General features: G+C 45.1%; 1 protein-coding gene across 1 annotated transcript; it reads right to left on the bottom strand.

Moving 5' to 3' along the window:
* Positions 1–8,521: 8,521 nt before the first annotated feature.
* On the bottom strand, positions 8,522–24,296 carry olfml1 (olfactomedin-like 1). The gene is made up of 3 exons (XM_055649288.1): positions 23,906–24,296; positions 18,398–18,680; positions 8,522–11,455 (listed from the first exon to the last, which is right to left on the bottom strand). The coding sequence occupies exons 1-3, from the start codon at positions 24,023–24,025 to the stop codon at positions 10,650–10,652; spliced, it is 1,209 nt and encodes a 402-aa protein (XP_055505263.1). The 5' UTR covers positions 24,026–24,296; the 3' UTR covers positions 8,522–10,649.
* Between the last annotated feature and the right edge of the window lie 2,089 nt (positions 24,297–26,385).

The following is a 26,385-nucleotide window of genomic DNA, read 5'->3' as shown; positions in this document are numbered from 1 at the left end:
CATTGTCAGTGTACAGTACAGTGTACAGTACAGAGACAATGAAATGCAGTTAGCATCTCCCTGGAAGAGCGACATAGAAATGGAATTTAAACTGGAGGTGGTGGAGGGAGAACTTAAGCCAGAAAGGGTTATTGGGAAGAAAGAGCTACTTTAAATTTAGTTGCATCTGGTTGGGTAACTATAGTTGGGTGGAGATTATGCCATGCTTTAATTGTGCGGGGGAAGAACGAATTGCTGTACATATCTGTCTTTGTAGCTGGGATCACAAATTGGATTGAATGCCCTCGTCTGCTCCTAATTGGTTTGGGTCTGGTGTAGGTCTTGTAATCTATGTCGAGCTGACCATTTAACATTTTGTAAAAACAGGTCAAACAGTGAGCTTCACGTCTGTCTTGGAGAGGGTTCCACCCCAGAGAATTCAAAAGTTTGGTGACACTCGCTTCTCTCTCATAGATGACTCTGCTGGGTCCCTAATTCTATGAATTACGATATATAAAACTATATAGGCTCATACAAAATGTGAATGCTAAAATTCACAAAATATTTGTAAACATTACTAGCCGTTACTAGCGTGTGTTTGCGGGGCCCTCCCACACCCTTCTCTAACTCGGTCGCGCCACTCTCTCGCCGGGTACCCCCAAGGCCAGTGATCAGTGATCGCTCAGCCCTCCCACTTTCAAAAATGCCCCGTGACCCCTGGTTCAGATGGAGAGCACTGCCAGATGTGAGCGGGGAACTGAGGCCAATTGTCCGTGATATCTGGATCCCAATGCACAGCGCTTGATGTTTTGGAGTTGGCTAATGTTATTGATTTTTAATTAGCCTGATTTGTAATTAGTTAACAAAACCTTAATTTATTAATCAGGAATATCCAGGGGGATGGGATAAGTGTAATATTAAAATTCCACGCAAGGTGGAACTTCCCCAATCGCGTTGTTTTATTAATTGAACACGCAGATGAACATCCTCGAAGAGTGTAATCAGATGTAAACTGATTCAGATGCGATGTTATCAGCTTATTCAAAGAAGGGGCATATTTTAAAGGAGTGTCAGAGATACTTGCAGGGGAATGTGTGAGGAGGTTATTATTAGTCTTTAGTTTTAGCTTGAACCTGGACATCTGAAGCACATTAAACAAAAAAGCGTAAACTGATTTTAATCAATCCTTAATTCCCACACTATGGTTCACCCTTCGGTAACATTTCCCTTGGTCACTGCATCCTTCCCCAACCTTCTTTGTTATCTAAAACAAAAGTGTTGTTCTCTTTCCTTGTTGTGTTAAAGGGTTCCAGATCTGAAACATTATGTTTAGTTTAGAGATACAGCGTGGAAACAGGGCTTGCGGCCCACTGAGTCTGCACAGACCAGCGATCCCTGCATGTTAACACTGCCCTACACACACGAGGGACAATTTTACATTTACCGCAAGCCAATTAACTTACTAACCTGTATGTCTTTGAAATGTGGAAGAAAACCGAAGATCTCAGGGAAAACCCCTGCAGTTCCCGGGAGGAACATACTCTGTACCAACAAGCACCCGTAGTCAGGATCGAACCTGGGTCACTGGCGCTGCAAGGCTGTAGCTCTACAACTGCGCCACCTTGCCGCCCATTATGCTGAAAAATGCAGCAACGCCAAATCAAATTTAAGTCAACATTTTATCAATTCAAATTGCACTGCTGTCTAGATCAGATTGCATGAACATTGAACCTATTCTGCTATTTGAAATCTAAATAAAACTAAAATACAGAATTATTAATATACCTATATTAATTTATGTATATGCTCCAATCTACAATCCCGTTTATTCCATACATTTTAAACAACATTCAAGTAATTGTTGTATCATACAATCATGGAAAGGTTGCCGTGCACAGAAAGAGGCCATTCGGCCCATCAAGTTGTCTATTCACCAAAGCAACTGTTCATTAATAAACAGAACATTGAAGTATTGGAAATATGAAATGAAAACAAAAAATGCTAGAAAATATTTAGCTCATGGAGAGGGTAAACATAACCTTTTAGACTGATGACCCTTCTTCTGAATTTAAATATTCGTTGAAACTCTTTTTCCAAAGTAGAATATTCAAAAGTAAGGAGGCTGCTCATTCATTTAATTTCTCAACAAATGGTAGATGTAACGCCATCAGGCAAATCTTTGTTGTAAGGCAAGCAATGTTGTATCACAAGCAATGTACTTGGAGGCATTTACTAAAGGTAACACACTTGTGTTCTTCATTGTCATGCACACTAAACCTTTATGGTATCTATTTATTACACAGTTGCTTCTTTTCTTGGCTTTACTGCTGGGGTCTCCTGTTCTGAGGCTCCCAAGTGATTCTTATCCAGAGATCCAGGTAAGGTCCTCGGAGATATGCAGATTGTGTTTTGATAAAATTGCGCTCTTGTCCAGAATGGAAAGCTGTCTCAGGCTACCAAGCTTTCGAGGGGAAGCACCGACTGATCCGGAAATGGGAGATTTCTGTCTGCAGAAGAAAAAACTATAAGCACACCATGTTTTTTGTACAATGCATTTCTGATCATTATTAATTGCTCATTCGCTTTATGTCAAGAGACATATCACATGTAAAATTATGTTACATTATATACACCATTTGAAGAGCCAGACACATTTTGCAAAGCTACACACATGAATGTATTCCCTGTAACTTATTAATGTCTCCCTCTTGTGGTTAAAGGCTTTTAGTTTATGGGAAATGTGATGTATATAAGGAAGAAATAGCGAATATATATATATATATATATATACTCGCTATTTCTTCCTTTTTATTGCTATCATGGTGATTGTGCAAATTATGATTTAACATGGGTAGTATAACTTGTTGAGTCACTTTGGCCGCAATAATCATAGAAGATCATTAGCTCTCCATTGGAGGTTAGAATCAGTAAAACTCTGATAATCCATTATCCACCCATTCAGAAACACTGATGTTTTGGCATGTGAATCATTAGGCAATGGTCTATACTGACCCACTGTAGCCCCAGTACCAGCACTCCCTTTCACTTACTTCCTTCCACTCACATTGGCCATGGTTTCTGCACTCTCTTCTACACCTCGGGCCCACATTCCATGTTAAAGCTGAAACTCTCTAATCCAGGCAGCATTCTCGTGAATCTCCTCTGCACCCTCTCTAAAACATCCATATCCTTCCGGCAATTGGGTGACCAGAACTGCACGTAGTACTCCAAATGCGTCCTAACCAAAGTCAAATAGAGCTGCCCTCATGACTTCCTGACTTTTATACCCAATGCACTGGCAATGATGGGGGGTGTTGGGACCACCGCCATGTCTCATCTATCACACCATCTGCACGGGAGAAACTAATCTACTTTTTTTCCCCCAAATCATCCCTTGGGCAGGTAGTTTGACACCCCTGCTTTAAACCAATGCCCTCTAGTTCTATCCTTGAAAAAAAAACTATGCATTCACCTTATATATTCCCCTCATGGATTTTACTCACCTCTAAATCAATTTTTGCCTTATTTTGAACTTCCAGCACCTGCAGATTTTTGAGTGTGAGAAATTTGTGATCAGCGTGAGAGCGTGAGAATTTTATGAAATGCGTGACTCTCACGCTCAATGCGTGACTCTCACGCTCAATGCGTGAGTTGGCAGCCCGGAGCTAGGGTTAGGATTAGGGTTAGGGTTGGGGTCAGTCAGTTGGTCAGGCTTGTCAGTAGGCTGATGGATGCTGTGGAGGATCGGTCGGGCTGTCGGGCTGCCGGTGGGTAGGTGAGAGTGGCTGGGCCGCCGGTGGGTCATGAGAGTGGTCAGTGGTCGGCCGGAGAGTGCTGCGAGTGGTCGGTCGGTCGGGCTGTCAGTAGGCCGGTGTTGCAGCCAGCGAGCGGGTGGACTGACGGAGCCGACGCTATGGGGGTGCTGAAAGCGGCTCGGGCAGGGTACAGGGCAGTGCTGCTCCCCACCATTGTCACCGCGATGATCCAGAAGGGCATGCTGGCCGAGGTGGACGTGCTACGGGGCCACACGTATGGAGCACACAGCCGGTACCAAAGTGGCTCCAGCTCCAGCCGTGGGCAGCTCTGGAAGGGGGGAGGGGGCGAGTTAGGGTTAAGATTAGGCATTTTCCTGTCAGTGGAAGATGCCTTAGCCTTCCCTCAGCCTGGCACTGCCCCAGTACCACTAGGGCCGTGACCCCCAACTCTGCACACTGGCAGTCAGTGGGGTTCAGTAAACGGGGGAACCCACAGGAACTGCCCTCACCCATTAATTAGGCTGGTTCAGAAGCCGGAACTCTGCGGCAGTCTCATTCAAAAAACACACTCACAATTATATTAATTCTATTATTTGTATATAATATAATTATACATAATTATATATATGGATAGATGGATAGATGGATAGATGGATAGATGGATAGATGGATAGATGGATAGATGGATGGATAGATATGATAATATATGGTTTAATGAGACTGCAACAGGGAAATAGGCTCCCCAATGTGTAATATGGACATTGGACACTAGATGGAGCTGGTGTGCAAGTTTTGGTGACGATTTATAACTTCCTTCTCAATGATATTCAAGTTCAAGTGAGTTCATTGTCATGTGTCCCTGTATAGGACAATGAAATTCTTGCTTTGCTTCAGCACACAGAACATAGTAGGCATTTGCTACAAAACAGATACATGTCCATATACCATGATATAAATATATACACACATGAATAAATAAAGTGGTAAAGTACAAGTGGTAAATGTCATCTAAATCTGTGCAAAATTTCATGTCGTTCCGAGACATGGGTCACAAAAGTGGATTTTTGATGCTCGGCCACAGCCTACCACTTACACCCACCCACTCACACATACTCGCCCACACACACACCAACACACACACACACTCACACACACACACACACACACACACACACACACACACACACACACACACACACACACACACACACACACACACACACACACACACACACACACACACACACACACACATCTCCAAAGTCTAAAGTAAATAAACAAAAACTGATGCCAAGGTGGGTACCTGGGGACAGAGTCTGGGTTGTCAGTTGCATCCAGTGTTTTTCTGCACATATTTACTGCATCTTATGAAGTTGTCTGATAGTTACAACAGCTGGGCCGTATCATGTCGAACACATGTGGTAAGGATTCGAGACGATATATTATTTTTGTAACTCATTAAAATTTACAAGGCTTTCAAAATTTCCATGTTTGTTTTATGTCTGATACGGCGGGTGGAAAATTCTACAAAATAATTCTCCAGCGTTAATGGACAATAAAAATCCCGCTGAACTTCCACCGCCTGGAGTGGCAGTGATGAAGTCCACATTTGCGTCTCTGGTAACTGTGTTATAATCCCAATTAAGATGTTAACTAGAAAAGATGGCATGAAATGAAGGTGCCTTGTCAATTCTTTCCTTCCCTCCCGTACCACCCTCTCCCCGGGCACTTTCTGTTGCAACCGCAAGAAAGGCAACACCTGTCCCTTTACCTCCCCCCTCAACTCCATTCAAGGACCCAAGCAGTCGTTCCAGGTGCGACAGAGGTTCACCTGTATCTCCTCCAACCTCATCTACTGCATCCGCTGCTCTAGATGTCAGCTGATCGACATCGGTGAGACTAAGCGGAGGTTGGGCGATCGTTTCGCCGAACACCTCCGCTCGGTCCGCAAGAACCTACCTGACCTCCCGGCGGCTCAGCACTTCAACTCCCCCTTCCTTGCCCAATCCGACCTCTCTGTCCTGGGTATCCTCCATTGCCTGAGTGAGCAACACCGGAAATTGGAGGAACAGCACCTCATATTCCGCTTGGGGAGTTTGCATCCTGCGGACATGAACATTGAATTCTCCCAATTTTGTTAGCCCTTGTTGTCTCCTCCCCTTCCTTGGCCCTCGGTCTCCTCCCATCCCCCAGCCCTCGGGCGGCTCCTCCTCCTTTTTCCTTCTTTCTTCCCGCCACCCCCTATCAGTCTGAAGAAGGGTTTCGGACCGAAACTTTACCTATTTCCTACGCTCCATAGATGCTGCTACCATCGGGAGAACTAAATAGTGTCAAAAAAACAAGGAGAAGACCGGTTGTACCTGCTCCACCATTCCATCAACTCATAGATGATCCGATGGCTTAGTGTTCTCAGAGACCCCCAAACCCTGGGCTTCTCTTATTCTTCCCTCCCAAGACTATTGACTACCAAGCCCATTTGTTGATCTTAACTTAAACATGGTATCTGTGGCTCCACAACCTAGACAGGGCACCAAAAATAATGACAAGGATGTTGCCTTGACTGGGGAGCCTGAGTTGTAAGATATTTGACCAGGAGCATGGACAGGAACGGTTTGGATATGGACCAAACAAATGGGACCGACGTGGGATTGAAGGTATGGATCACGTGCAGGCAGAGGCATTTAGTTTAATTTGGTACCATGTTCGACATTTACATTGTGGGCCGAAGGGTCTATTCCTGCACTGTAGTGTTCTTTGTTCTTTGAATCGATGATCCTATGTTTCTAGTGTAGGGGAGTTCCAAAGAATCATTGTTCTCTGTAAAGAAATGTTGTCACATCTCAGTACTGGCATTAAAATGCCAATTAATATTTCTGCACTGTCCTTACTTCATGCTACTGCACCATGCGATGGTAGACATCCAGGGGCCAGGCGGTGGGCATTCAAGGGTTCCATCCATGTCGACTGTCTAGCCCTCATCTGGGGTTGAGTCCATGCTCCAGTGTCCCAGCAACAGGAGCAGACTGTGTCCACAGCCACCTTGGACATCTTCTGGGAGCAATGTTTAAGAAAGAACTTCAGATGCTGGAAAATCGAAGGTACAAAAAAATGCTTCCCATAGATGCTGCTGCACCTGCTGAGTTTCTCCAGCATTTTTGTGTACCTTCTGGGAGCTTGACTGCATCTTAGATAGAAAGTAATCACATCTTAATTTGAATGTCAGTTGCATGTGCATTTTTGCATTGGGACAATTTCTGGAGTATTATATTAGTTGACTTTTAAATCTGCTTCTCTGTTCACGAAAAGGGGAGCGGGTTATGAGGAGAAGGCAGAAGAATGGGGTTGAGAGGGAAAAATAGAGCACAATACAATGGTGGTGCATCCCGTTGGGCCAAATCCTTTGTCTTACGGCCTGTTCCTATGTTCTTTTACTCTCTAGGAGAGTGTGGGGGAGTGCTATAGTGAAGTCTGCTTCCTCGCACCAGATTCATCTCCATCATACGTGGATTAGCCTCTCTGACCAAGGTGCCAACTTCACCTGCTGTAGGTCCCTCATTGTCCATTGGCTGTGAGCAATTAGGCCATTAGTTTAGTTTAGTTTGGGCCCCATAGCGGAAGCATCCATGTCGTGGGATGGAAACTGGAAGTATCCTGAGCTAATTCTGCTACCACCATCAACTATTTCGACAAGTGATGGCTCCTACTGATTGCCGCCGGAAGCTTGCGTCCTTTTCAGGACGGACGATGACAGCGGGGTCAACATTTGAAACATGGAAGATTGACATGAAAGAAGAAGAAATTTAATTTAGATATACAGCGCCGCCCACCTAGTTCGCGCCGACCGGCGATCCCCACACATTATCCTACACCGACCAGGGACAATTTTTTAAGTATTTACCAAGCCAATTAACCTACAAACCTGTACGTCTTTGGAGTGGGGGAGGAAACCGAAGATCTCGGGGAAAACCCATGCAGGTCACAGGGAGAATGTACAAACTCCGTACAGACAGCACCCGTAGACAGGATTGAACCCGGGTCAACGGTGCTGCATTCGCTGTAAGGCAGCATTGTAGACACTGGAAGTGCAGATGCTGGAATCTTGAGCAGAGATCAAACTATTGGAAGAACTCAGCGGATCATAAGTGCTAGGAGCATAATTAGGCCTTTTGGTCCATCAAGTCTATCCAGCCATTCAATCATGACTGATTCTTCTTTCCTTCTCAACACCATTCTCTTGCCGTCTCTCCTGACACCCATACTAATCAAGAATCTATTCATCTCTGCTTTAAAATATCCATTGACTTGGCCTCCACAGCTGTCTGTTGCAATGGATTCCACAGATTCACCATCCTCTGACTGAAGCAATTGCTCCTCATCTCCTTTCTAAAAGTATGTCCTTTTATTCTGAGGCTATGGCCTCTGGTCCTAGACTCTCCCACTACTGGAACATCATCTCCACTCTCAAGCCTTTCTTGACGTTGTCTGAGTGAGGGCTATATGTATGTATTTGTGTATGTACTTAATCTACAAACCACTGTTGTATAACGTTAGTACCTCCACCAATGTAAAGCACTTTGGCCAACGAGAGTTATTTTTTAAATGTGCTATATAAATAAAAGTGACTTGGCACTCTATCCAGGCATTTCACCATTGATTAATTCAGGCAACATGTGTGGAAGGAATGGACAGACTCTGTTGTGTCGTGGCTGTTGTCCTATGAACGCAGTTGAAGTAAATGAGATAACAAACTTTCAATTGCAAAAAAGGCAAACATGTAGAGGCAAGTGTTTACAGGTAGTTGCAGTGCTCTTAATTATTTTATTGACAGTGATGAAGAAAGATAAAATGATTTACATTTGCTGAAGCATGCTTCACATCCTTGGGACATCTTGGAAATTTGTACAGATCTACAGGTATACAGTTGAGAGCGTACTGAATGGTTGCATAATGGCCTGGTTGGGCAACTCAAATGTTCAGGAATTAAAGAGACTACAGAGAGTGGTAGACGTTGCCCGGTCCATCACAGGCACTGTCCTCTGCACCATCAAAGCGATGTACAGGAGGTGCTGCTTCAAAAAGGCAGCCAATATCGCCCAAGACCCATACCACCCTGGCCACACTCTTATCTCACTGCCCATCATCGGGTAGAAGGTGGAGGAACTTGAAAACTGTGACCACCATGTTCAAGAACAGCTTCTTCCAAGCAACCGCGAGGTTATTGAATACCACGCAGCGGTAACTGCAGCAACTATGATGTGGAGGAAGGAACTATGATGCCGGCTTAGAAAGGTTCTGACAGTCTATCCTATTGATTCCCCATAATTTTATCTACATCTATGCATGGTGCATGGTGGAGAAAGAGAACAGAACATAAACGCGTTGGCTCATGGTTGCTTATGTCACCCAGTCCCTCCTTCTAAACTCCGAAACAAACAATATTCTCGCTGGTCAGATTTGATAGATTGAGATAGAGAAGTGCAGCACCACTGGGTCCGTGCCGATCATCAACCACCCATTCACCACTAAACGTGAATTAATTCATCAGGATTAATTAAATAATCCCATGAATCCCATCTTATTCTCCCCACATTCTCATTAGATTCTACCACACACTGGGGGCAATTTTTTGTAGAAACCAGAAACCCACACGGTCACAGGAAGAGCATGAGGGGACCGCCCAGAACCTCGGCTTCGGCGGCGGCACAGCGCTGGAGCGCTTTTGCGGAGCGGGCGATGCCTTGCCCGGGTCTCCGCGCTGAGACCGCCGAGAAAAACATCGCGGAGCTGTGGGCCTGTGGAGCGATCAGCCGCGGGCGTGGAACTTTACATCGGGAGCCTGTGATCTCTCGCCGAGATCGCCAGTTGTGGAGCTCCATCCGGCGCGGCCTTGTTGGCTTCGGAAGCCGCAGTCTCCGGTAAGGGAAGCAGCCGTTCCAGGTGTCACAAGCCGCTGAGCGGATTCTCCCGACTGCGGAACACCATCACCCGGCGAGAACGGCCTGGAACATTGGGCCTCCCTAAAGGCAACTGCGGAGGCCTCAATAGGCCCGACTATGGGTGGACATGGGATGGGAACTGGACTTTGTGCCTTCCCTCATATTGGAAACCATTGTGGGGGGATGTTTTTATCTTTAAATCTCTTATTAATGTTATGTCTGTATTATTTATTTATGTGCTGCATTGGCAAGAAGCATTTCACTCCACCTAGGTGTATGTGACCAATAAAATAACCTTTCAACCTTCAAACTCCACTCAGAAAATAGCCGGAGGTCAGGATCGAACCCTGGTCTCTGGTTCTGTGAAGCAGTGGCTCTACCAGCCGGACACAGTGTAGACCAGCTGCCAGGGAGGGAGTTCCATGATCTAGACCCAGTGAGGTTGAAGAAATGGCGTTACGTTTCCAGGTCAGGATGGCGTGTGCCTGGCAGGTGATCCTACAGGCGATGGTACTCTCGTGTGCCTGTTGCATTTGTCCTTCATGCTGGTAGATCTCATGGCTTTGGGACGTGCTTTTGGAGTGGTCTGGGTGAGCAAACACCATGAACCAGGGATGGAGGGAGCAGTGGTTGGAGCTTTGATGGTGTCAAGCTTCTCGAGGGTTAAATGCAAAGTACTGGAGTAACTCGGTGGGTCAGGCAGCATCTCAGGACATGGATAGATGACGTTCTGGGTCATGTCCCTTCTTAATACTCACAAGAGTTGGTGGGTGCTGCACTCAATGCAGGGGAGAGTATTGTATCACACTCCTGCCTTGTGCTCTGTAGATTTAGAGATATAAGGCTATTAACCAAAGAACAATTTGGTTGGGATTGCAGGTTTGGGAAGCTAGACAAAAGTGATTGTCTGAAGCATGTTTAACATTGGTCACTAATTTTGGGCCTCTTCACATAAGCGCCTATAAAAATATGATGGAAGCTATTTGAAACTGGGAGGTTCCTGAAGTTTCTTCTTGGTGTTGAGCTTGTAGATGGTCTGGTAGCCATCATCCCAGGCATAGAGTTGCTGCTCCCGAGGGTTGTAGTGGATCATAGAGTGCTTGCCGTAACGCTTGGGGAAATACAGGGCGGGGATGTCGGCGCTGGTCACCGTATCAACAACGTCATAGATGCACTGGACGTGGGAGCGGCCGCCGAAGTGGGTGTTGTAGACCACGTAGAGGGTCCCGCAGAGCACGAAGGCTGCCTCGGCCCCCTTGCTGGTGCAGGAGGTGTCCCAGGTGTGCTCCACCGCCAGGTTGCCCTGGTCCAACTTGGTGAGCACGATAGTGCCGTCGCCGCTGTTCTCCGGCTCGGCGTGGATGGCCCAGAGGCCCTGCTCGTCCAGCGCCAGGTCGATGAAGGTGCCGGGCGTGAGCTGGTAGGCGGGGATCCGCCCGGCCCCCTGCAGCAGCATGCGGTCGCTCGCCGTCCCGTTCCGCATGTCGTACTTGATGATCTGGTTGAGCGTGCCATTGGAGTGGAAGTAGAGGAAGCCATTGTGGACCACGTGGCCCGTCCCTTGCCACGCCAGTGGCAGCGTCACCCTCTTGGGCGCCTGCCTCCCCGTACTGTCCATGAAGGCCCTGATGCCAACGAACACCATGAAAGAGTTGCCGCTCGTCCCGCTGAAGAAATAGATCTTGTGGAAGTCTCGCACCGGGTCCTTTATCCAGGAGCCCTGGGCCTCGCCCGCCTTCTTCACGATCTTCAGAGACTTGAAGCTGGTGAGCATGTTGTCACAATCTGCAGGGGGTGTGGACAGAGGGAAGGGAAATAGAAAACAGAAATAACTTTTCTTGTCAATAAGATGAGAGAGAGGGGGGACCTCATTGAAACTTACCTGGATAAAGTGGATGTGGAGAGGATGTTTCCACTAGCGGGAGAGTCTAGGACCATAGATCATAACCTCAGATTAAAAGGATGGACCTTTGAGATACTTCTAGATGAGGAGGAACTTCTTTAGAGGGTGGTGAACCTGTGGAATTTATTGCCACCGAAGACTATGGACAATGGATATTTGGCAACCTTTTCACCCAGAGAATAGTTTGTAAAGGAGGCTACTGTATAAAAGTGGATATTATTATGACTTTTAGAAGACTTTGTAGAGATTCATGGATGGGATGGGTTAATGAGGCTGTGGGCCAAATGCAGACAAATGGGACTAGTCAATACGTCGACTTGGTCAACATGGACAAGGTGGGCCGAAGGGCCTGATTCCAGCTGTAACGCTCAATGATTCTAAATGGTGTGAGGTTTTCAAACCAGGATAACAGCTGGATCGATGCTCCATTGGTAAAGTCTTTCCAAGTGTTTAGTTTGACCTCGCACTACATTGTATCAGTGGGCGAACCAGTTCCAGGAACTGCAATTGAATCCAGCTGTTTGCAATAGCTGGCTCCATGTTCTGAGTGCTCGACTAGCTATTGGGAATTGAAAGTGGATTAACAGAAGGATTAATATTTGGCTGCATAACTGTACGGGTTGAAACTCCCAGCTGTGTGTATATCCAATGAGGAAACATGTCCAACTTGCTTTCCAAGCGGAACGCAAAATGCAGAGAGGTTCTCAATGAGTCAGGCAGCGTCTGCGGAGGGAAATGGACAGGTGATCTTTCGGGGGTGAACGTTCTTCTGATTGATGGAGTAGGGGGGAGAAAATTGGCAAAAAAAATGACACAAAGTGCTGGAGCAACTCAGCGGAGTAGGCTGATCCCAGGATCTCTGGAGAACAGGCAAGTGGTAGGTTGATACAGGTGAAGGGGTTTTGACTGTCGGATGGATGGAGTAAGTGACGAAGTCCAGAAGTGAAAAGGAGAGAAAAGGGTATCCGACAAGGAGAGGAAAGGGGTGAACCCAGAAGAGGGATATGGGTGGAAGGGGTCAGGGGGAGTTTAAAGGGAAATGGGAGGCTCATGTGAGATGAGCTTACAAAGGAGGGGAAAGGAGTAGGAGATGGTGGGAGATGGTGGAAGGACTATAGTACATGTTTACGATTGAGCCTTCCACAGTGTACAGATACATGATAGTCCGAGGGTCACCAGTGAGGTAAATGGTAGCTCAGGAATGTTCTCTAGTTGGTGATAGGATGGTTCAGTTGCCTGATAACAGCTGGGCAGAAACTGCCCCTGAATCTGGGGGTGTGCGTTTTCACACTTCTGTACCTCTTGCCTGATGGGAGAGGGGAGAAGAGGGAGTGACCGGGGTGAGACTAGTACTTGATTAATGCTGCTGGCCTTGTCGAGGTTACTCAAGACAGACTGAGGTAAGGAAATGCTGGAGGAGGGATATCAACCCTGTCCAGGTTTGTAGATGGTTGGGTCAACTTTGGTACAGGTAGGGGGAAAGATTTGCCACTGGTCCAAACTGTTGCTTCACTGTGACAGGAAAACAATCCTGATCAGACTAATTAGGATTAAGTTTGTTATTGTCATGTTTACCGAGCTACAGTGAAAAGCTTTGCTTTGCATGCTGTCTAATCAGATCAGATAACACCACGCATAAACACATCAAATCAAACTTGTAATTCAAGCTAAGAGATCCAAGCTTACAAAATGTGCAGGAAGGAACTGCAGATGCTGGTTTATACCGAAAATAGTCACAATGTGCTGGAGTAACTCAGTGGGTCAGGCAGTATCATTCCCATCCAGAACATCACCTATTCCTTTTCTCTAGAGGTGCTGCCTGATCCGCTGAGTTGCTCCAGCATTTTGTGTCTATCTTCGAGATCCAAGCTTAGTTCAGCCTAGTTTGTTTAGAGATACAGTGAGAAAACATGCCCTTCGGCCCATCGAGTCCACGCAGACCAGTGATCACCCATACGCTAGTTCTATCCTACACTCTAGGGGAGAATTTACAGAAGCTGATGAACTTACAAATCTGCAAGTCTTTAGAATGTGGGAGGAAACCGGAGCACCTGGAGAAAACCCACACGGTCACAGGGAGAATGTATAAACTCAGTATGGTACAGATAGCACTGGAGGTCAGGATTGATCCCGGGTCTCTGACGCTGTGAGGCAGCAACTCTACCGCTGCGCCATCGTGCATTTCCTCTGACAGATCATTCCATATAAACACCACCCTCTGTTAAAAAGTTGCCCCTTTGGTTCCATTACATCTTTCCCCTCTCACCGTAAACCCATGGGCTTGAGTCCCCAATCCTGGGAAAAAGACTCTGCATTCACCCTATTTATCCCCTTCATGATTTAATTGCGTGTAGAGCATCAGTCAAAAGAGGTTAACGTTAAGTTGTTTGACAGGAAGTCACATATCTAAACAGGGCCAGTGTGTTTCCGATTTTCATTTCATTTGCCTCTTTGCTGGTTTGAATTAGGTGAGGACTTGCTATGGGAGAAGACTTGCTGTGATGATCTTATGGAGGTGTATAAAATCATCAGAGGAATAGATTAGGTAGACACACAGAGTCTCTTGCCCAGAGTAGGGGAATCGAGAACTGGGTGGCATAGGTTTAAAGTGAAGAGGGAAAGATTTTACAGGAATCCGAGAGGTAACATTTTCACACAAAGGGTGGTGGGTGTATAGAGCAAGCTGCCAGAGGAGGTAGTTGAGGCCAGGACTATCACAACATTTAAGATATGGGAAGAAGGCAGGAACGGGGTACTGATTGTGGATGATCAGCCATGATCACGTTGAATGGCGGTGCTGGCTCGAAGGGCCGAATGACCTTCTCCTGCACCTATTGTATATTGAAGCAATTAGACAGGTGGATAGGACAGGTTGAGAGGGATATGGGCCAAACAATATGGGATTAATGTAGATGGCACATGTTGGTCGGTGTGGGCAAGTTGGGCCAAAGGGCTTATTTCAACACTGTATGACTCTCTGATTCTATGACTCTAAGATTGCGATGTGTGCTGAGAAGGTGTTACTGGAGTTAAAGTCGGAAAATTAGTTGTGGAATCCAGTCTAAAACTGTCAGTGTATCTTATTAACACTGCTGCAAACATTAGTTGGCAAACCAGCCTCCTACCCATGGCACGGGGAAACCTCTCTGATGACGCAATGCAGGGAGGTGAGTATATGAAACATGGTGCCAGAGGTTGTATTTGAGGCAGTACAGGGGCAGCACAGTGGTACAGTAGTAGAGTTGCTGCCTTACAGTGCCAGAGACCGGGGTTCAACACTGACTATGGGTGCTGTCTCTACGGTGTAAAACCCTTCCCACCCATGCATCTGTCCAAGTATCTTTTAAATGTTGTTATCGTACCTGCCTCAACTACCTTCCCTGACAGCCCATTCCATATACTCACCGTCCTCCATGTAAAACAAATTGCCCCACCCAGGGTTCTATTAAATCTTTCTCCTCTCACCTTAAACAACCTTAAACAAACTTAAAGGTCAGGACCTCGAGTCCAGGCAACAATCTCAAAAATCAATGTTGCCCTCTGCAGCTCCATGACAAAAACTGACACAAATCTCCAAATTTCAAGAGAGAGTTTGATTTAGCTCTTTGGGCTAAGAGAATCAAGGGATATGGGGAAAAAAGCCAGAATGGAGTACTGATTTTGGACGATCAGCCATTGAATGGCGGTGCTGGCTTGAAGGGCCGAATGGCCTGCTCCTGCACCTATTGTCTATGTATCTATGTAACACCCTGACTGATGAAGGCCATTGCCCCAAAAGCCATTGGTGTACTTGTGCACAATTGTTGTCCCATTGCCCCATAGCACCATATCCTGTGATGCCACTTTTAGGGAACTATTGCTTGTACTCCCAGATCTGTCTGCTCTACAACATTCCCCAAGGCTCCTACATTTACCGTGAAGGTCCTGCCCTGGTTTGTCTTCCCAAAATGCAACGACTCGCACTTATCTGCATTAAACTCCATTAAATGCCATCCCTTGGCCCACTTGGCAACTAATCACGATACTGTGGTCATTCTTCAAAACCATCTTCACTGCCTATGATATTACCAACTTTGGTGACATCTGAATACCTGCATTTCTACGCTTGGATTGCTGTCTCTGGGGCACTGGAGATTGAGTAGAGACCTGCTAGAAGTACTGTATATAAATATTATTCCTCATAATTCCAATTCCCAAAGATTACAGATCTAATCATGGTAAGAAACCCTTCTTCCAGGAATTACCATCCGATATCAGTATATCACGTTTTAGATATTGCTATTGGTTTATTATTGTCACCTGCCCCGTGAAAAGCTTTGCTTGCATGCTACCCAGTGAATTTATACTACACATGAGCACCCTCAAGCCATACAACTTGTAGTACAAAGAGAAAAATGGCAGAGGTGAGAATATAGCCTGAAGACTGCAACAACCAGGTTTAGGAATAGCTACTTCCCCACAGCCATCAGACTATTAAACCTGGCTCGGACAAAACTTTGATTATTCATAACCAATTATCTGTTATTTTCGCTTTATCAATTTCTTTATTCATGTGTGTATATATTTATATTATAGTATATGGACATATTGACCTGTTTTGTAGTAAATGCCTACTATGTTCTGTGTGCTGAAGCAAAGCAAGAATTGCATTGTCCTATCATAGAACCATATAATAATTACAGCACAGAAACAGGCCATCTCGGCCCTTCTAGTCCGTGCCGAACACTTATTCTCCCCTAGTCCCATCTACCTGCACTCAGACCATAACCCTCCATTCCTTTCCCGTCCATATAACTATCCAATTTATTTTTAAATGATAAAATCGAACTTGCCTCCACCACCTCCACTGGAAGCTCATTCCACACAGCTACCACTCTCTGAGTAAAGAAGTTCCCCCTCGTGTTACCCCTAAACTTCTGTCCCTTAATTCTCAAGTCATGTTCTCTTGTTTGAATCTTCCCTACTCTCAGTGGGAAAAGCTTATCCACATCAACTCTGTCTATCCCTCTCATCATTTTAAAGACCTCTATCAAGTCCACCCTTAACCTTCTGCACTCCAAAGAATAAAGACCTAACTTGTTCAACCTTTCTCGGTAACTTAGTTGCTGAAACCCAGGCAACATTCTAGTAAATCTCCTCTGAACTCTCTCTATTTTGTTGACATCCTTCCTATAATTAGGCAACCAAAATTGTACACCATACTCCAGAATTGGCCTCACCAATGACTTGTACAATTTTAACATTACATCCTAACTTCTATACTCAATGCTCTGATTTATAAAGGCCAGCACACCAAAAGCTTTCTTTACCACCCTATCTACATGAGATTCCACCTTCAGGGAACTGTGCACAGTTATTCCTAGATCCCTCTGTTCAACTGCATTCCTCAATTCACTACCATTTACCATGTACGTCCTATTTTGATTTGTCCTGCCAAGATGTAGCACCTCACACTTATCAGCATTGAACTCCATCTGCCATCTTTCAGCCCATCTATCAGGGACACATGACAATAAACTCACTTGAACTTGAACTAGTGTTACAGCGAGTGGTGTTACAGTTACAGAGAAAATGCAGACAGGAAAAAGTGCGAGGGAGGTTGAGAGGTCACAAATACTGCCTGGCTTCTGGGCGGACCGTTCACTGGTCTGGTATTAACGGGGAAGAAGTTGCTCCCGAATCTGGAGTCATGTTGAATAACAATAAACACTGACGGCAGCAAGGGTACAGCCTGTAAATCAGGACAGGGACTTCATTGTCCATCACCAAGAATGGCTTGACAGCACCAGCACTGAGCCAACTGAGTCAGTCCTGACATAAACTATGGGCAGACTGGGTCCGTGGCACTAAAGAGTGAATGAAAACAAGGGATAAATCCATTTGACATCAGCCTCACCAAATGATTTGTGTCAGTTAGATTTGTCCACGACACCACTGTAACATTATACTCCACACTCTGTTTATTTTCTCTTTTGCCCCCAACTGATATACTCATGCATGGCATGATTTCACTGGATGGAATGCAAAATAAATATTACCACTGTATTGCGGTGTTGCTAAACTAAACTAGTCAAGCGACTCGTGAAGGACAGATGGGAAGGAACACTTTACCAAATCCCGACATATTTCCTCATCTGCAATGTCTCTGCCCAGATCAAATGCCCAGTCGGGCGGCACGGTGTCACGGCGGTAGAGCAGCTGCATAACAGATCCAGAGCCCCGGGTTTGATCCTGACTACGTGTGCTGTCTGTACAGAGATTGTACATTCGCCCCGTAACATGCATGGGATTTCTCTGAGATCTTCGGCTTCCTCCCACACTCCAAAGACGTACAGGTATTTTTGGTTAATTATGTTGGTATAAATGTAAAATTGTCCTTAGTGCGTGTAGGGTAGTGTTAGTGTGCGGGGATCGCTGGTCGGTGCAGACTCGGTTTCTGCACTGTATCTCCAAACTAAACTAAATCAAATGACTATCTACATTGGCACTGGACAAGTTCTCAGACAACTGCCGCGTTGTTAGGTTGCAACACAGCCCATTTGTTCAGATTATGGCCAAAGGAATCTGGATGAGAAAAAGGGAAGACACTGAACTAGTGTGAACGGGTGATCGATGGCGTGGACTCAACTGTTACCATGCTCCATCTCTAAACTAAACAGTGTTAAGACAGCAATAAACTAGAAAGAAACCCCAGGAGCATCTTCTATGGACAACCAAGGAGCAGGGACAGATGCTTTGGCACTCTCTCAACTTGCCGTCAGATAGTGGACAGTTTTCTCGAGGGAAAGTCATCTCGATGGGGGAAATGGAGGAGCACATCTCACCTGAAGTCATGCGGAACTTAGCTCTCCTCTTCTGTTCCCGTTGGATTTCCGCTTCAACCAGCTTGTCATCGATCTCCACGCACGGTTGTGTGGGCTGCTGAGCCTCCAGGTAGTCAATGTCCTTCTCCATCCTCTCGATCCTGGATCCCATAACCTCCATCTCATTCTTGAACTCGGTTTTGTAAATGCTCAGTCCATCCAAACGGAACATGATTTCTTTCCGGAAGTCTCTGAACTCCCTGACATTCGTGTTCATGTCTTGGTTGCATTTCTCTAGCCTTTCCTGTGGATTAAAGTGAATTCATGACGTACTGTAATGCCTTTAGTTGTGACTAGCCATTTGAAACGTCAAATGACCCTACAAGCTTACAAGGGATGTAATGCTGAATCTCTATTAGGTGCTGGTCAGGCCGCATTTGGAGTATTCCGAGCAATTGTGTGCACCATATTTGAGGAAGGTTGTGCTGGCGCTGAAGAGGGTCCAGAGGACATCTACGAGAATGATCCCAGGAATGAGTGGGTCAGCATATGATGAGCATTTCACAGCACTGGGCCTCAACTCACTGGAGAGGGGACCTCTTTGAAACTTAACAAATAATGAAAAGCCTGGATAGAGTGGATGTGGAGAGGATGTTTCCACTAGTGGGAGAGTCCGAGACCAGAGGTCATATCCACCAAATTAACGGACGTTCCTTTAGGAAGGAGATGAGGAGGAATTTCTTTCATCAGAGGGTGGCAAATCTGTAGAATTCATTGCCACAGAAGGCTGTGGAGATCATCAATGCATATTTTTGAAGGCAGAGATACATAGATTCTTGATTAGTATAGGTGTCTGGGGTCACGGGACAAAGGCAGGAGAATGGGGTTGAGAGGGAGAGATAGATCAGCCATGATTGAATGGCAGGGAGGCCTGATGGGCTGAATGGCCTACTTCTGCTCCTATCACTTATGGACTTATGAACTTATTCTGCACAACAGTTGTATTGTCATCAGAGATAGCCTGATGTGACTTCACCCAAAATATGAAGAGTAGGATATGATGGTCATTGAGTCGTACGGCAGGGATTCAGACCTTTCCAACCACCTTGAACAGGCCACGCCAACCAACTTGGAATACTGGGCCCATCCCAATTGCCTGCATTTGGCCATACCCTCTGAACACTTCCTATCTAAATATGTCCAAATGTCTCTTAAAAATTGTAATTGTATTCACTTTTATAGCTTCCTTGGACAGCTCATTCTAGATACAGACTACTCTCTGTTTGAAAAAGTTGCCCTGATGTCCCTCAATTACAGGAAGGCTCTGGAGAAGGTGCAACAAGGTTTACAAGAACTCTTCCTGGATTAGAGGATATAAGCTATAAGGAGAGATGGGACAAACTTGTATTGTTTTTTTTTATCTGGAGTGTCAATGGATCAGGGTAGACTTGAATGAAGTATATAAAATTATGAGAAGCAGAGATCGGATAGATCTTTCTACCAGGGTGGAAATGTGAAAGAGTATAGGGCATAGCTTTAACGTGAGAGGGTCAAGGTTTAAAAGAGATGCACAGGGCAAGCTTTTAGTGGTGGGTGGTTGGAACATGCTGCCGGGGAAGGTGGTGGAAGCAGACACAATAATATCTTCCTCATTGGTGACCCCCGGACTATCCTTGATCGGACTTTGCTGGCTTTACCTTGCACTAAACGTTATTCTGTTATCATGTATCCATGCACTGTAGATGATTCGGTGGTAATCATGTATTGTCATTCCACAGATTGGATAGCACGCAACAAAAAGCTTTTCAATGTACCTCGGTACACATGACAATAAACTAAACTGAACTGATCGTTGGACTTTGTAGATAAGGAAGGATATTTGTTCATTCCCTCCGTAGATGCTGCCTGATTCATCGAGTCCCTCCAACACTTAGTGTTTGGTTCCTGATTCCAGCATCTGCAGTTTATTGTGACTCCGAAGCATATGCTATCTTTGGATTCACTTTGGATAAAAGACGCATGGATATATGCAGGGAATGGAGGGATATGGACCATGTGCAAGCTAAGGAGATTAGTTTAAGATGACATCACGTCTGGTACGGATATTGTTGGCCTCTTGACCTGCCCCAGTGTTGCACTGTTCTATGTACACGAATACATTCCGCAATAATCTTTAACTTCTTGATCTTCTGCAGTCATTATAATAACGATTAATTGCGAGGAACTGGTTTGCACAGCAGTATGTTTGTGTAGTGGTCAAATTACTCCAAGGACAATTTGCACTCTGGGCTATTTAAGCAGGGTTCAGATCCCACCAGAGCAATACAAATTTGAATTCAATTTTGAGCTTTTAAATAAGTCTGGAATTTCAACAATAACATTGCGGCCTCAGTAATTGTGACCATGAAACTGTTGGATTGCAGTAAAAACTCATCTGGTTCACTAGTGTCCTTCAGGGAAGGAAATAAGGGGAGACGGTAAACATTGCCACTGCCAGCGATGACCACATGCTGGGAACAAATGGATATGAAGGAAAGTAACCCTTTCTCGGTTAGAAACTTACTCAAAACAACTGCCAGATGCGAAGAAATGAATCATTGATTCACCAGTGAAAAACAAAGTGCACGAGAAACTCAACGGGTCAGGAGGGAGTGGGCAGGCGAAATTTCGGGTCGGGACCCTTTTTGAGTCTTCCGTCGACCTGATACTTCATCTGTCTGTTTCTCTCCACAGACGCTGCCTGATCCATTGAGTTCCTCCAGCAGTTTGTGTTTTGCTCAAGTTTACAACAAGCTTTCTTTATGTCCTGATCTGAAACTTAAAGCACACGGTATTGGGAGTTCAGTATTGATGTGGATAGAGAACTGGCTGGCAGACAGGAAGCAAAGAGTAGGAGTAAACGGTTCCTTTTCACAATGGTAGGCAGTGACTAGTGGGGTACCGCAAGGCTCAGTGCTGGGACCCCAGCTATTTACAATATATATTAATGATTTGGACGAGGGAATTGAATGCAACATCTCCAAGTTAGCGGATGACACAAAGCTGGGGGGCAGTGTTAGCTGTGAGGAGGATGCTAGGATGCTGCAAGGTGACTTGGATAGGCTGGGTGAGTGGGAAAATGCATGGCAGATGCAGTATAATGTGGATAAATATGAGGTTATCCACTTTGGTGGCAAAAACAGGAAAGTAGACTATTATCTGAATGGTGGCCGAATAGGAAAAGGGGAGATGTAACGAGACCTGGGTGTCATGGTACACCAGTCATTAAAAGTAGGCACGCAGGTGCAGCAGGCAGTGAAAAAAGCGAATGGTATGTTAGCATTCATAGCAAAAGGATTTGAGTATAGGAGCAGGGAGGTTCTACTGCAGTTGTACAGGGAGGGTCTTGGTGAGACCACACCTGGGGTATTGCATACAGTTTTGGTCTCCTAATCTGAGGAAAGACATTCTTGCCATAGAGGGAGTACAGAGAAGGTTCACCAGACTGATTCCTGGCATTTCAGGACTTTCATATGAAGAAAGACTGGATAGACTCGGCTTGTACTCACTAGAATTTAGACGATTGAGGGGGGATCTTATAGAAACTTACAACATTCTTAAGGGCTTGGACAGGCTAGATGCAGGAAGATTGTTCCCGATGTTGGGGAAGGCCAGAACAAGGGGTCACAGTTTAAGGATAAGGGGGAAATCCTTTAGGACCGAGATGAGGAAAACATTTTTCACACAGAGAGTGGTGAATCTCTGGAATTCTCTGCCACAGAAGGTAGTTGAGGCCAGTTCATTGGCTATATTTAAGAGGGAGTTAGATGTGGCCCTTGTGGCTAAAGGGATCAGTGGGTATGGAGAGAAGGCAGGTGCAGGATACTTAATTGGATGATCAGCCATGATCATATTGAATGGTGGTGCAGGCTCGAAGGGCTGAATGGCCTACTCCTGCACCTATTTTCTATGTTTCTATGAAACATTGCCTGCCTATTCCCTCCACAGATGCTGCCTGACCCGCTGAGGAATTGGACATGTCCTCCCTTGAGCTTTAAAGAATGAGAGGTGATCTCATTGAAACATAGATAATTCTGACAGGGCTTGACAGGAGTGACGTGGAGTTGATACCTCGTCCCTCTGACTGGGGTGTCCACAACCAATAATTACAATCACAAATTTGGAGATCAAGCCATTCAGGAAAGGGATGAGAAGTATTCTTTTCATCCAAAGGACAGTGAAACTTTGGAATTTTCTTTCTAGGAGACCAGTGGAGGCTCAGCCACTTGAGAATATCAGACAGAGACCAATAGATTTATGGATATTAAGGAAGTCAAGGGCAAGGACGATTAATTCACTGAGATAAAAGATTAGGCAGGATCCTACAAAATGATGGAGCAGGTGAGCAGCTTCTATTTTTCATCTTCTTACGTTGTCAGGTGCCTGTAAGAGATGCCATAATACTACTTTGAAGAAAAGTTGTGGCCATTTACCTGGATATTTACGTCAACGCTTATTCCTCAACTAATGTTACCTGGTCGTTGTCACATAGCTCTTTATGGGATCCTGCTGTGCCCAGATTGGCTGTGGCATTCACGTTTGGTTTTGTTTTGTTTTTGGTTGCACAACGTACCATGGTTTTGCCCCTATTATAGTCTGGTTCCCTACTAATAATAATAATAATAAGAATATAATAATAATAATAATAATATATTTTATTGTCATTGCACATAAGCGCAACGAGATTTGGTATGCGGCTTCCATCCGATGTCATAACATAAATAACTAACAAAAATTTAGATTTAGATACCCTGAGAACATGGATTGTAAAGAGAATAGTGAAATAGTCAAAAAAGTTCAAACAGACTAAAGTACAGATGTGTCTGTGCGACGTGACCATCCGAGGGAGACAGTCCAGGGGGGATGGGGGCCGCCACTCAGAAGGGCCGGTTCAGAGCCGCTATAGCTCTGGGAATGAAGCTGTTCCTGAGTCTGGAGGTTCGGGCATGGAAGGCCTTGTAACGTCTGCCGGAGGGGAATAGTTTGAACAGTCCATTATAAGGGTGTGAGGAGTCTTTATGGATGCTGACGACCTTCCTAACCCTATTACTGATAATCAATTTATTGTTCTATTGATTATTGTATATTGTATCTGGTATTACATTAACGGTTCTGTAAAGCTGCAACATAATAATTTCATTGTTCCATTGCCAGTACTAAATGCCAGTGAAAAACTCTTGACTCTCTGATCAGACGGTAACGTCCAAATTACCAAAGGTCGACGTAAAAGAACGCTTCCTTCTGGTTTAGAAGCCAATAGTCATAATCCTGTTTCCTCTGGTTGGTAAACTTTCATCACCAGCTTGATGAAAATCCCTTTAAAATAAATCTTTCCCCACCCCCTGCTTTGCCAGGAATGAAAAATGCTATTGCTGCTGTGAAATATCAAGATTAACCAGAAGAAAGTCACAAACGCCAAGTGAAAGAGCAACACGCAACAAGGAATACATTTCTTCTTTCAGCCTCTGTTCCAAGACACAGGACACTTACCTCAAGGAGTATGATGCGTCTCTCGATATACTGCATCAGTAATGCATCTTGAGTCATGCGTTGGGCTTGTCCAAATACTTCAGTTAGAAGCAGCAATGTCAACAGCCTTGGAGAGACCATGATTGGGATCCTTCTCCCAGAGACACGCGAGAAATATAATGAAATGCCAGCCCCCGCTGTTTGTTTAGGTTGAGGATTCTTAGTTTTCGCCTGATTTGCATGCAGCCACCAAGTTACAGTCCTTTGAAATTTGTGCAGGGAATGCAGAAAAGCAAATGGATGTGCAACGTTCAGTTTCCCAGATGCTGGAAAGGCAGTACTGGATGACTTAAGCAGACTGACCTCCCCTGTTCTGTGTGTGAAGGGTGCATTTGTTCATAGAGTCAAAGCTTTCTTTCACCACACCAAAATTGTTTCCATGTGTTCGGGGATGACTCATGCAGACTCCGAACTGGCCAAATAAAACAGCAAAAGCCACAAAAAAGAAATAATGGTATTTTAATTACACTGCGGGGACACGAACAAAACCAACACTGCCTCTATAATGGGGTGAAGCATGTGGAAAATGGTTAAAATAACCCAAATTAAACAACAGAATCTGATATTCAGTCGACTCCTGCTAATTGCTTTGAAACATTCTCCTGTTTACTATTGTGGTTAACTGGGGAAACATTTTGTGAAGATTCTTCAAGGCTGTGTTCCCTTGTGTGTTTATTGTGTATGTGTATTTGTGTGTGTGTGCATGTGTCTGTGTGTGTGTTTGTGTGCATGTGTTTGTGTGTGTTTGTGTGTGCTGGTGTGTGTTTTTGTTTTTGTTTGTGTGTGTGTGTGTGTGTGTGTGTGTGTAGGCATTAAGAGGTCATCTAATCGAGATGTTTAAAGAAGAGGAAAATGAGGTGAACACCTCTGTCCTCTCCCGGGAGAGCCCACAGTACGGGAGAGCTGGTCTTAATGTTTGAGGCAGGCCATTTGTGTAGCACCTCCTCGCACAAGGGCAGTGGTAATCTAGGAATCTCTCCCCAAAGGAACCGGAAATAAGGATTTTAAATCAGAGAGTCAGAGGGTCTGTAGCTCATAAACATGCCCTTTAGCCCACCATGTCCATGCCAGCCTATTTACCCATCCTATTTAACTTCCTCTTTTAAACATGGTCATTTTTAGTTTAGTTTAGTTTAGAGATAGTGCAAAAACAGGCCGTTTTGGCCCACCGGGAGGCGCTGACCAGCGATCCTGCACATTAACACTATCCTATACCCACTAGGGCCAGTTTTTACATTTACCAAGCCAATTAACCTACATAACTGTACGTCTTTGGAGTGTGGGAGGAAACCGAACATCACGGGGAGAACATACAAACTCTGTACAGACAGCACCCGCAGTCAGGATCGAACCCGGATCTCCGGCGCTGAATTTCGCTGTAAGGCAGCAACTCTACCGCTGCGCCACCGTGCCGCCCTAATTATGACCGATTTCACTACCTCTTTTAGCAGCACAGTCCAGATAACAACCATTCTTTAAGTAAAAAAAAATTAACCCCTTAAAACTCATTACTGTCACCTTAAAATATGCCAACTTTTTTTTGAAAGGAAAAGGATTTTGACCATCTACATGTCTCATAACGTTACACACTATCGGGTTACCTCTCAGCCTTCTTCACTCCAGGGAAAATAAGCCCAGTTTATCTATCCTCTTCCCACAACTAAAGTCCTCTAATCCAGGCAACATCCTGGTGGCTCTCCTCTGTGCTCACTCTAGCACAATCATATTCTGCCTATGGTGTGTGACCACCATTGCACATGTTACTCCAACAGTGGTCTAACCAATGTTTTGTAAAGTTAATTATTACACAACCAAAAATGGATAGATAACGATCTGGTGTGGAACCACTAACATCTAATTATATGTTTGTCTATATTGAAGCTATGGCTAGATAAAGTCAAAAAAAGTCTGTGTGACTGGTGATTTATTTTTAAATTTGCCTGTTAATAGTTTATGTCAGTGATGAATCCAAATGGATTTGCAAGATAAAGTCAAATATATTTTGATTAAAGATAGTTCTAAGGGCCCCAATGAGGTAGATGGTAGCTCAAGTCTGCACTCTAGCTGATGAGAGGATGGTTCAGTTGTGTGGTTGCAGCAGGGAAGAAGTTGTCTGTGAGCATGGAGGTGTGCGTTTTCACAATTCTGTACCTCTTGCCTGATGGGTTGGGAGAAGAGGGAGTGACCAGGGTAGGACTGGTCCTTGATTATGCTGGCGGCATTGCCGAGACAGCGTGAAGTGTAGATGGAGTCCATGGAAGGGAGGGTGGTTTGCAAGATGGTCTGGGCTACGTCAATGACTCCCTACCCTATATTGCGGACTGGGATGGAGTTGTTCCCAAACCATGCTGTGATGCATCCCGATAAAATTCTTTCTAGGGCGCATCTAGGGTGAGGGTTGTCAGAAACATGCCGAACTTCTGAAGCCTTCTAACGAAGTA

This window comes from Leucoraja erinacea, chromosome 18, assembly GCF_028641065.1.
Source record: "Leucoraja erinacea ecotype New England chromosome 18, Leri_hhj_1, whole genome shotgun sequence".
NCBI classification, from domain to species: domain Eukaryota; kingdom Metazoa; phylum Chordata; class Chondrichthyes; order Rajiformes; family Rajidae; genus Leucoraja; species Leucoraja erinaceus.
Note: the sequence above shows the minus strand (reverse complement) of the source record. Positions and strands in the feature narration are given on the sequence as shown.